This window comes from Columba livia, chromosome 1 (genome assembly GCF_036013475.1).
Source record: "Columba livia isolate bColLiv1 breed racing homer chromosome 1, bColLiv1.pat.W.v2, whole genome shotgun sequence".
In the NCBI taxonomy this organism is placed as follows: domain Eukaryota; kingdom Metazoa; phylum Chordata; class Aves; order Columbiformes; family Columbidae; genus Columba; species Columba livia.
Genome location: NC_088602.1, coordinates 61854426 through 61867249, shown reverse-complemented (window position 1 = coordinate 61867249; position 12824 = coordinate 61854426). Strand labels below are relative to the sequence as shown.

General features: G+C 35.7%; 1 protein-coding gene across 3 annotated transcripts in view; it reads right to left on the bottom strand.

Moving 5' to 3' along the window:
• Positions 1–12824, bottom strand: part of MYO16 (myosin XVI) — a 385805-nt gene that overhangs the window by 83340 nt on the left and 289641 nt on the right. For all 3 annotated transcript variants that reach the window (XM_065058425.1, XM_021296623.2, XM_005509047.4), the window contains exons 24-27: positions 9155–9230; positions 6331–6506; positions 1096–1176; positions 644–849 (exon numbers count right to left, since the gene is read on the bottom strand). In XM_065058425.1, the coding sequence (XP_064914497.1) occupies positions 644–849; positions 1096–1176; positions 6331–6506; positions 9155–9230 (539 nt within the window). The remainder of the gene's footprint in view (positions 1–643; positions 850–1095; positions 1177–6330; positions 6507–9154; positions 9231–12824) is intronic.

Below are 12824 nucleotides of genomic sequence, written 5' to 3'. Positions count from 1 at the left end.
GTTGAATGCATGAGGATGCTAGCTGAACATCTCTAGGACAAGATGGTACTCTTTATTTGCTGAAACATTTGAGAATGTGTGCCAAAACCCCAAAACTGATTTGGGGATGGGGGAAAAGAGCTTGCCTTCAGCCAGAAGTGGTGACATATATTTTTTTGTCTTTTCACAGTAATTCAAAATTCAATTCTAACAACAACAAAAAAAAATAGACTTGTAGTATGAGCATTAATAACTCATCACCATACAGAAACACATCCTAGCATATGAAATACAAATACTGAACCCATGATACCTATACTGATAAACCTGAAAAATTAAACTATTTCTTCTTCTGCTTTTTAATTAACTGGACACAACATACAATATTTTGTATTTTATAAATTGTATTAATAGCATAAATTATAAAAATATAACTATTAAGTTATATTTTTTAAAAAAAATTAATACATTTCACTGATGATATTTATAAATATATTTCCACAAAGTTCATTATTCCTTCCCTTGCTGGCAGATATGATTTTTCCTCTGAAGAAAGTCTGAAAGGTTCATCAGCAAAACAAAACTGCAAGTGCTACCAGAACATGACAGAAGGCTTTGTACTGTAGGTAAGAAAAACTTTCTATGAAACTTAAAAAGAATTTACCTTGACAAGAAGTCTGTGAAAGAGAGACGTACTGGATACCCATGTCGTATGATTTTCACCATGTCTAGGACGCCAATATACTGCAGTTGAGCAGACACATAAAAATTGTCAAAAGTATCTGGCAACTTGGAGTTATTCGGCTTTATACAATGAACAGAATGTGGCGTGCAGTTCTGCAGCTTCCCAATAATATCTGTGAGGGATTTCTGTGAGGAAAAAAATCAATTATCAACCATTATTTTGCATCAAAGGCAATTGCTCAACACATATGCTCTTCTTAACTTTTCAACATCATTTTCTCAAAAGGCTTCACCTGGCCATGCAAGGGGATTTCTCAAGTATATGATTTTTCTTTCTTCCATTGCAATCTTTAGTGAACAATCCTACCTTTGAAATGTTTGAGGGTTTCTGGGGATTTTTTGTAAATTTATGTCCAGAAGGTGTTTACTAACCCTGAGCTGTATTGCCACAGTGGTTGGACCCCCTCGTTCCAGTCTCTGAAGAAATGAGGATGTTCCTTTCTTTTTCAACAGCTGCAGGGTAGAAAAGCACACACACAATACCTTTAGCTCAAGATGGGTGGTAAACCTTCATTTTCAATGTTACACAATTTATTAACAAAAGCAAACATTTATGCAAATACTGTGTCATAGACAACGATTTGAGTTTCAGAAATAATTGGGAAAGTGGATAAATAGCCTCAAGGATCTGCAGAGCCATGACTAGCAAGAAAGTTTTGATTTCAAAAGCAGCTGGAAAGATACAATACCTTTCCCAAATAACTGGGCAAAGCAATATGATCTGGAACTCCATTGCACAAGCAGAACTTCTGCAGTTAGTATTCCATAAGTCTGCCTATATGTAGCATAATTCTGTAACTCTCTGAAAAGGTTTCTTATGTGTTTGACATATGCTTAAGTGAATAAATGTAAGCATAGATGATTAAAAAATCTTGAAAGCAACAATATTAATAGCAAAACCTCCTCCTTTTTTCTTTCTGCACAAGTGAACACAGTTAACCTTTTTATTTTATGTTTTTAACCCATTTTCACCATTATAGATATAAATTATCAATACCTTCATATCTCATTTAGAACCAACGTTATCCTATACATCAGAGTTGGGAGTGGGGATAAAAGTGGTTGCAGAGATTAGGGGTTTTTTGTTTAACTTTCTACAGGTAAGATGGCAAACTTATTGCAATCCAGGATTTGGCCAAAGCTCTGCATCAATAACAGCCTTTTCACCTCTGACTTTTTTCATTGCATTTCTGCAGTCCCCTTACCCATAAAACTCCCTTTCTATCAAGTCAGTGTGTCCTGGCCTACTCCTGTCTTTTTCTAGTTGCATCAAGAAAGTGAACATTGCCTCTGCTTGACCCACTCAAGCCAAATTCCATTAAAAATATTGCAGTGCAAGCAATTCTCTATCCACTAAGCTAAACTTTGGAGCTCTTTTTTATTTCAAATCTCACTTACTAGCATGCAATAAGATTTTAAAGGCAAATTTGTACCCAACTTGAAGAAAGAAAAGTAAGAGAGATCTTTCTGTTCCAGGTCTTCTCATAAAAAGAACCACTAGCATGCCAATGACATTTCTCAGTTAAAGTTTAAAAAATGATTGAAGAATATAGCTAAAATAGAGTTTTCTCCTCTTGACAGATAATACACTCGTCCCTTCCACCCAACAGATTAAGTGACTAGATCAAGATAATTTCTTGAGTTAGTGGAAGAGCCAGGAACAATGTTTTTGATGCTAAAGTTCCTGCCTGCTGTCATGGGTTTCATAATTCTTCCCACGGAAAATAACTGTTTGGTTCAGAATGAGGCAAAGAAAAGAAAGGAAACAAGGCAATGACAAAAAATTAATTCAGTCTCCAAACTTGGACATCTTCAGCTATGGGCTAAGGAACAAGGCTACATCACCTAAGCTGTACTTCTTTCTTACCCTCTAATACACAGTTTTACATCACAAAATCTTGTACTTCTAATCTACAGGGGGAAAAAGAAAAGTAACTTGATAATCTCTGTTGAGAAACTTAAACCTCCTCCTGAAAACTTTCCATTTACCAGAAGAACGTTTGAAAGCTTCAACCATAAGACATACCAAATCTTTGTAATAGATGAGTTTTTCAACTAACAATGAAGCAAAGTGTTCATCAAGAGAAATAACATTGAGTAAATGGAAAGAAAAGCCTTTTGTTAGTGATGTGCATTCATGTGACTAGAGTTCTGTTGTATGAACTCTGAAACCCACTGATTCTTCCAAAGGAAGTAAGGGGAATGCAACAGGCCCAAAGTATGCAGTAAGAAAAGGTTACACAAAAACAAGGGAGCAAGAGCTGATGTGAGCAAAAGAGAGTTGTGAGAGCATCGACGAAGATATACTTTATTTTATTTGAAAAGGGGACACAGTCTTCATATGTCACAGAGACTTGAGCTTCCTATGACCCCTTAGGTACTCCAAAATTCTGGCCAACTATTAGATCTTTTCATGTCTATCTTAGGATGGATGCACTTTTCTCTTAGACCCTACTACAAGAAGTAGTGAGCTCAAAAAGGTGAGCCATTCTTAGCTGTCACTGCATGCTCAAGATCAAGGAAAGAGTAATTTATAGAAAGGTAAACAGGTAGATACATGGCCATACACAGAGAAATCTATAATTATATAGCCTAGAAAGTAGCTAGGTCTGCAAATGACAAGCTGAAAAGGGAGGGTAATCACAACAACCCCCTGTCTGACCTCTGAAAGTGTCTACTTCTTTTCCCTGGATATGGTGGTGTCTAGATGACTACCCATACACGGCAACATGAGTACCTTCCATTTTGCACTTCTCACTGCCTACAGTACTGTAACAGTATGTTACAACTCACATATCATATCTAAAAGGAAGGCCAGTCTGTGACGGATAATTCTTGCTTTAATGTCCCTCTTTGTCCTCCCCTTTTTTTTTTTCTTTATTGCCTTTACCTTCAGGATAAACTCCAATAAAAATACAGTAGTTATGACTTTTCACCATATAGTAATCTTAATTCTAAGCTGATAAGTAAATGCTCCTTATACTACATTTCCAATTACAATAACAAAACAACAAAAAACAACATTATTCCAGCCCATCACAGTGGATTTTCAAAGCTATACTGGGAAAGGGAAGAAATTATTTGGGACAGCACAGTTATAGATGTGGGATTGATCCACAAAAGAGTTTAAGAACTTACCTACTTCCAGCTGCTGCATCAGGTGCCTATCCCAAACTAACAAGTGTCTCTTTTTTTGCCACTGTAACAGCTTAGATACCTAAAGCTCTGCTTTTGTCCTGCAGGGCAGCACAGTACCTTGCTCAAAGTAGGCCGACTCACTATCCAGAAATGAAATGGTGTTATGTCTCACATGCACAGCTCTTCTCAAAGCCTACCTTGGAGAAGCCAAGCCATCCTTGTCTCTGTGGGCAGAAGGATGAAGTTCTTCACACCTTACATCTAATACCTAAAAGTTTAGAGCATTCTCACTGAATCTGAAATTTCTGATTTAATTTATCACGCTTCCTAAATGAATGTGAATATGTCTTCTGTCTCTGAAGAGAGTAACTCCAGATTAAAAGCTATTCTGGACTGGTGAAAAACCTCATAGGTTCAGAGATCCCAGCTGTGTGGTGTTTCCCCCTGGCTTGATTAGGCTTCTAACTTAGACGTGCTTTTCATACTTCCTTCCATATATGGTATGAGGATCTTTTCCACAGCCTTAGGAAGCTTCCTCTAGGAAGGTCTTTCTGTCATGGAATGGCTCTTAAAGGTACCTTGTGATGCCTCAGCTGCTTGCTAAATACAGCCTTAAACCAATGCCATTCACTTCAGCTTAAGTTTTTCCACTGAGATTACTGACAAGAACAGTAGACCGGAATTAGGCTGCTAGCAGCAGGGGGGCTATAAGGAAAGTCCCCTTGCTATTCTATGGATGTATTTGCATAAAGCCTTCCATAATGACACATGAGAGCAGGCACCTTAATCCCACGACAGAATCAATTTTATGCAGCTGTAAGCCAAAAATAGAGTCATAAGATTCAAGAAGCCGGGTGAGGCAGCTGATGTGTTTTGAGAACTGCTTGCTTCTTTTATAGAAGGAGGAATTCCAAAGCTCTGTCAAGAATGGACTCAGCAGTTATTTCTCCTCAAAAGACAGATGTTCCATGTGACATTAACACTCAGTTTTCTGATAACCTCCAAAATTTCCTCCCCGCTGCCTTTCTTTTTTTTTTTTTTTTTAAGCTTTTTTTGCTGACTTACCTATCAGAAAAAGAGACAGGTTCAGAAATGGGAAGAGTTTGATTGTCTACAACTACCTGAAAGGAGGTCGTAGCATGGACAGAGTTGGTCTCTTCACCAAAGTAGCAAGTGACAGGACAAGAAGAAATGGCCTCAAGTTGCACCAAGGGAGGTTTAGACTGAATATTAGGAAAAACTTCTTCATGGAAAGAGTTGTCAGGCATTGGAACAGGCTGCCCAGGGAACTGGTGGAGTCATCATCCCTGGAGGTGTTTAAAAGGCATTTAGACATGGTTTAGTGCTGGAGTTGGGTTAGGTTACGGTTGGACTTGATGATCCTGAGTGTCTCTTCCAACTGAAATATCACAGAATCACAGAATCGGCTGGGTTGGAAAAGACCTCAGAGATCATCGAGTCCAACCCTTGGTCCAACTCTAGTCCGTTTACTAGATCATGTCACTAAGTGCCATGTCCAATCTCAGTTTAAAAACCTCCAGGGACGGCGAGTCCACTACCTCCCTGGGCAGGCCATTCCAATGCTTGACCACTCTCTCTGTAAAGAATTTCTTTCTGATATCCAGCCTAAATTTCCCCTGGCAGAGTTTAAGCCCATGCCCTCTTGTCCTATTTCTAACTGCCTGGGAGAAGAGACCAATCCCCACCTGGCTATAACTTCCCTTCAGGTAGTTATAGAGAGTGATGAGGTCACCTCTAAGCCTCCTCTTCTCTAGACTAAACAACCCCAGCTCCCTCAGCCTTTCCCCATATGTCTTATGTTCAAGTCCCTTCACCAGTTGTGTTGCTCTTCTGTGGACCCGCTCCAGCACTTCTATGATTTCAAATCAATGATGATTCTATGATTTCAAATCAACAGGGAAAATTTGCTTACAAGTGATCATTTAAAACAACATTTGCCAAAAGGTATAGTGTTGATCTTCATACAAAACCACACAAACTATCTTTTGCAAAACGGAAGTCTTCTCAGGTTAACACAACAAAGACATTGATGTTTTATTTTTGCACTTCTGTGTCTTTATTTACTTAACTATCCATCATAAAGTCAGCCAAGGAGACAAAAGGAAGACTGTTCCTATACAGCCAAAACCCATTAATATTGCATGCACTACTAAGCCCTGGAACCACAAAATCATGGAATAATCCAGGCTTGAAGGGACCTCCTCATCTTGCCCAACCTTCTGCTCAGAGAGTCTAAGAAAGAGGTTCTCGAACCAGTATTATTAGTGTTAGTAAATTATAACCTGTTAGTTCTCACTATTGCTTTAGTGTAGATATTAAGTACTACATTGTTGCAATAGTTCGATGGCTGCAGAGAATGATGCAGAGAGTAAGGAACTTTCAGAAATTATAAAGTAACTGAGAAAAATCTTCAAGGAGTGAAGAGCAAGAAGAGCCCTAAATTCTTACCTTGCTAAGCTCAATATATCTCTTTGCTTCTCCACTTGCACAGGCTACTGATGGCTTTTTAGTTAGCAAGGCTGCTTTACAGCCTTTGATTTTAAGGGAATGATATGGAGGAACAAGTGATCCAGTTTGTGTCAGCTTGGACTGAAACAATTGATTGATGACTATATTTTCACTGGCTGGGAAAAAAAGAAGAAATTAATGTATGAAGATAAAATACAAGTTAGAAAATTATATATATTGTATTTGGAAGTAAAAAGATGTACAATAGGAGATAGAATTAAATAAGTAATCTTAAAAGAAGTACACAAACTAATAAACTATCGTATTATGTTAGTTATCAAGGAGTATTCAATATCTAAGTTCATCAGGTATCGGTAACATCATTTTTAAACATATTCAGGTCCTGTGCCAAACAAAACAGGGCAGAAAACAAAACCTTTCAGAGTGTGATCTGTCTAAACTTTACTTACATGACAATCACCACCAAATATTGTTCCATTACAGACTCACAATTTATCCATCTATTAAAGCAATATAAGAGATGGATTCTGCAGATTTATCTAACATGCAGTATTTAGAAATGACCGAGACACTTGATAGCAATAAATTATAGACACTCACTGCACCAAATAAAAATAATTATATAAAAAACAATATGGGAAGGGATGAAAGAAAAAAAAAACAACAATATGAAGGACAGAACTGGAGCAAACTATGTTCACATTTCTCTACATCAAGACCTCACTTACTAATATTTACAGGAAAAAGACAATGCCATACATATGTTTGATGCAGTGGTGATAATTAGTGCAAAACTAATACACTTCCAAGTGGTGTTTTTAAAAATAAAATTTGAGTTTTAAGACAGATAAGATACTTTACAGTAATTTCAGTCAAATTATCCATTATGAGATTATGGTCACAGGCCTTTTAAGATAAACATAATAATTATCTGCAGCTTGTACTGCCACAGAACCAATAAACATTAAAAACCTATTGTGTGATACATCCTTAACCTTTTTTAATTTTTATTACTTTTATTTAAAGTAACTAACAAACTGGCATTATGATCACACCCATAAATAACGTCATTAAGTTTAGCATAACAGGTAGAATTCCTCCATTTGCTCTTTATTAGCTCTCTAAAAGTATATTACCAGATACTTAAAAGCAACAGAGTTGTTTCCCTTTTTCTGTGGAGATTACTATTCCTGAACAGGAATAATAAAATTATGAGGAAGCTAGTAAAGCAGATACTTGAAACTATTTCAGCACAATCAGTGAACCACCATAAATGTAATCTGTAGCATTAGGAAAGGCATTACAATTATGTCCTTCAAATTAAAACAGATAAAACTATATCAATAATCTCTCCTGATTTGTTTGTCGGATAGGTATGTTCCACATTCTTACACATATATACAAATTACTTTAATGTTGTTAGTATATTTAAAACTTTTGATTAAGGAAACCAAATTCATGAAAATCAAAGGAAGCATGCACTTAAGGTGTATGTCTACATACCTTATGAAACTGAACCTAAAGGCAAGGTGTCACTGACAATCAATAGGTTTTAAGCCTGAGTCACTTAAAGAAGAAGGAATATAGCCCTTAAATGACTCACATGCTTGCAAATATTCTGCCTTCAGAATTTTTCCATTAATTATAATTGTTATTATTACGGCTTCTTAATTATATAACCACTCTCAGGATATCAAACATTTTATATCAAATACAATCCTTTTTTTCTTCCCTTTTAACAGCTGCATAACTGATTACACAAAATAGCAATGAAATTGCAAAAGGAGACTATGTGAGTGAACGGAAGAATATTCTCTCTTGCAGAACACACTGGAAGTTGCCAGTTCTTCTTATACTCTTTGGCAGATTATCATGTAAATTCCAAGTAGTGAGAAATGGAATGTCTCTAAAACTATAATCATTAGGATTATATTAATGATCAATTATTTCATTTCTTTCTTCATCTTTAGAGCACACTCTTTGCCTTTAAAATACATCAATTATTTTACAAGGGAGTTTAGCTAATTTCATAGTAAAATTGCTAAAAAATAAATACTTTGTAGCAGTTGGGCTGACTGGGAAGATAAATATAACCTCCAGAAGACCTCTATTTCTATTGAAAGAAATAGAAATATATAATATATTAAGTGAAAGACTCTGCAGTGGTTGAAGAAAAGACAAATAACGTCTCAGGATCCACTGACATTTCCCTGAGGAACATGTTTTTGTTTTGTTCACAGAAAGGGGAAATGATAGAGGTTTTTAATTATCTAATTATGAATCATTAATTAATAAAATGAGATGCATTGTTATTAGGCATAAGAATACAATATGCACGGGGAAAGGTATTTAATTTTGTATTTCAATGGACATTTGTATCTATTCACTGAAAAACATAACGCCTACAAGTTCCTGCTTTTAGAAAGGTACTCAAGCAGTAAAGCATATCTCATTGCAAACTCTATGATTTTGGGAGCCTTATTTCCCCTTTTCTGGGGCTTATTTTTGTTTGAATTCATACTCAATTATTTCTTCAAGTCATGCTAACCAATCACATTATACCTTCTTGTGCTTTACATCATATCACATGATTAAGATGCTTTATGTTCATAAATTCTAAATGCTTTTTAAATTAGAGCAAAGTTCAAACAATGTATACATACTTCAAAAAGATGAGGTTGACTTTTTATTTCAAAAACTGGAAATAAAATATATACAAATTTATTCTAAAACACAAAAGAAAATTAAAGTCATTATATCTTGATTTCTAACAACAACAGCAACCAGAAAACCATTTACTTACTTTTCATTACAAAGATGAGATTTTGTGAAAGGGAATCTTTATTTTTTTCTATTGCACCAGCAATTTCGTAAGTAACCTATAATAAAATATTGTGACATCATTAGTAATGACCAATGCATCTTCTAAAAATCTTAAAGCAGTAGAAATGAAGCTAAAGTTTTCTCTCCACTCAACATTAAAAGCTGGCACCACATACTGTCTTTTGCTCCTTTCATAGCCCCAAAAATACCAACCAGGAGAACTGGTTGGTGAACACTGTGTGTCTCTGCAATACAGAAATTTCAGCAGACTGATTCTAAAATGTTTCCACAATGCAAGACTTTGAATCCAAAGTGTAGTGTAGAGCAGAAGGCAGTGACCTTTCCCTGTAGGTTGAGTGAGTTGCTGCCAGATCACAGATCTTCTTGTCAACAGGAAACTGTCACATTAACCATGACAAAACACTCATGGAGCAACCTGAGTCCCAGTTCACACTCAAGACAAGTTCCAGCCATTTATATGTCCTTTGGAGGCAAGTTCAGTCTACAGGTTATGTACAAATCCCATTTACCTTCCTAACAACTATGTACATAAGGATTGTGGATCACATTAGTTGCCTAATGTCATAATTTCAAGAACAGACAGTTGCATTGTCACTCCATCTGGCTGCAGAGAAACCTTCAAGCATGGGGTGGGCACTCTGAGAAGTGAGCAAAACACAAGGCTCTAGCCAGAGCTCCTGAGGGTACATCCAGAACATCCAGAATGAAGAAATATGGCCAAGTGGCTGTTTTAACTTTGAGACCATCCCAGGAGATATTACACAGAAAAGCAGCACTAAGACCAAAAAAGCAGTCACTGAGCCCAGGGTTGTTGTTGTTGGTTGTTGTTGTTGTGTTTTGTTTTGTCTTTTTTTTTTTTTTTTTTGTGGTTTTGTGTGTGTGTGTTTGTTTGTTTTTTAATAAATGGGAATGAAAAACAAACAACTAGTTAATTCACAGGCTTTAGATAGAAATAGTTCTGACTTGCACAGTAGTAGAACCCAAAGGGAATTTTTAAGTTAAAAAAGAAAATTACAGATCGTAGTACCTCCAGGATTAGGCAGACACTTAATGGGAATTTCTTAGAATACAGTTTGTTTTTATTCACCTTGGGACCCTGTTTCTATCTAAAGCCTTTTTGAAGTTTTTTTGTTGGCTTTATATCCTAAGATATCCTTAGATATTTGGTGAAAATTTACCTTTGTATATTTAATAAAGCTTTACATATATAATTAAGATTAGTAATACTAATCAGTGCATTACTTTTGTTTTCCATTGGGTCAGTTGACAATTATGTAATGCTATCTTACTCACTGACTTGGATGTGTATAATCTGTTACAGTTAGTAATTGTCAAATGATGTAATTAGTATGGTGTATGACATTTAAAAGGTATAACAATGGAATTACGTTCCTTTCCATGACAGATGCAATGTCATACAATTTTCTAATTGCATCTCCTAAGGACACACAACATAGTTAGCAAACTATTAGAATAATTTAGGTGTACTATTAAATGCTTTCAGTGTACTTAAAGTAAATGTTCTACCGTACTGGTCCATAAAAGATAATTAACAGAACTTATTTGACAAATCCATAATGCCAGTTCCTAATTGAGTGGCTTAGGCTTCAACTAAATTAGAAGAAGAGAGTTAGTATTGGTGGGAAGAGTAGATAAGTATAGCAGTGGGAGATACTATATTATGATTAAGTGCCTAGATTGAAACAAGGAGAAGTTTCAATACTGGTATAATACATCATCGACTTCTAGAACTATATTCATAAGACATTTCTCATATCACATAAAATACATAAAAGTTTTCAGGATCCTTTCTTGTGAAGAAATTGCTAACTCTAACGGTTTTCTCATTGAGTTGGTAAATTAATTCACTGCCTAAAGACATGAAAACTGACTCAATGAAATGGCACTCTAGGGTTCCATATTCATGGCCAGTCTCACAAAAGAGGAAAATAAAAAAGCCCTATCCTAGCTGCCAATTTTGTTAATTTAATCCTGCCCTCTTCAGAGATGCCAACCTACACAGCACTTTGCCTAAAACACATGTATTTCCCTCCATTTTCTTCTATTGGGTTTTTAAAGTAAATCCGGCCAAAATTCTGCATTGACTGGCACTCAACTACAGTGGATAGTTATTCTGAGGAGACAAAAACCAAACAAATATTATATGATTTGGAGAGGAAATGTGCACTTGCTTAGATTATGGTTCTGGTATCATAAAATATACTTCTTTTTCTCACTTTTATTTTTTGCAGCTGCTTGTTCTATATTGCTCTACATGAATTCTTTGGGGTAGAGTGTGTGTAAACCTACGTGTTAACCAAAGGAAACAAGATCTTCAGATACTATCTGAACTAGTTGAACTATTTTTGTTAAAAAAAGAAAATAGTGTGCAGTTCCACACTGCGTTTTATTTCATTAAAACAGATTAAAACAAGAAAGGGACTTGATTTGCTTTCCTTCTTGATTTAAGTTCAAAGGAACAGAGCTTAACCTAAACACAGTGGTAATGGGGCAAGCCAAACGTTCATCTAGTCCTGGATATTTAAGGAAAAATATTGAGGAATACTTCCACTCTGCCTCCCACCAGTCCTCCTCTCAGCTTCCAAGGTTCTGCCCATTAGGGAGCTCCTGACCTGTGGGCTGTATCACATCTTCATGTTTAATATCTCTGGAATGACGTTTCCTCCTCAAGTTTCTGTTTCCAGAACTCATTAACATTTTGAGCATCTGTAACACTTTTTGGCAACAAGTTTCACTAGTTACTAGCTATGTGAAAAAAATACTTAATTTCATTTGTTTTGAACCTGTTTTCTGGTCATTTAAGTTTGCACAGCTAGTTTTAATATAATGACAACTAGGAGAAACAAATGAGTTAAAAAAACAACACCCAGAAAACAGGAAGCTCACACACCAAATGTGCACAGATCTGACTTTGGGAACTGCACGTTTCTCTTCTCTTCTTACATACTCTTGCCCCTTTGGTTCATTTGGTTCTCCTGCTATTCCGCTGTACATCTTGTCTCAGAAATTTCTATTCTGAACTGAAGTATCCCTTCTCATAACATCTGACTTTGTAAGGAATTTTATCTAAGTTCAACTGATTTCCCAATATACTTTATTAACAGTGCCACCTTTACACATAATTTTCATCAATTCCTCCAAATATTCTATTTTATAAATAGTACTCATATCTTATGATTGGTCAAAAGCACTCACAGTTAACGGCAAAACCAGAAGGAACCCTAAAACAAGCTAGGGAAATTCCACCTGGAATGTTAAGGTAGATTTGGCTGCAATCACACTTAAAAGGGAAAATTTTGCTATTTTAATAATAATTGCAAGATTTGCATGTGTTGTTAAATTCAGTTAATATGAAAATAATCAGTTCATACAGATAAAAGAGAAAGTTTTCAGAACATGTGCAAGGACAATTTCAAGGCACAGAGCGTCACTTGTAGTTGTTAATTTTCTGCAAGTACTTAAATGTTAGTGATAAAATCTAAAAGCTTGAATGTGCTATTTTTTTTTTTTATTAGGATCACTGGGCTTCTTAGATTCCTAAAACAGGCCTTGTTAAGCAATGAGCAAAGTAAATAATTTTATATAGTCTGTGAAGTCTTATTCTAACA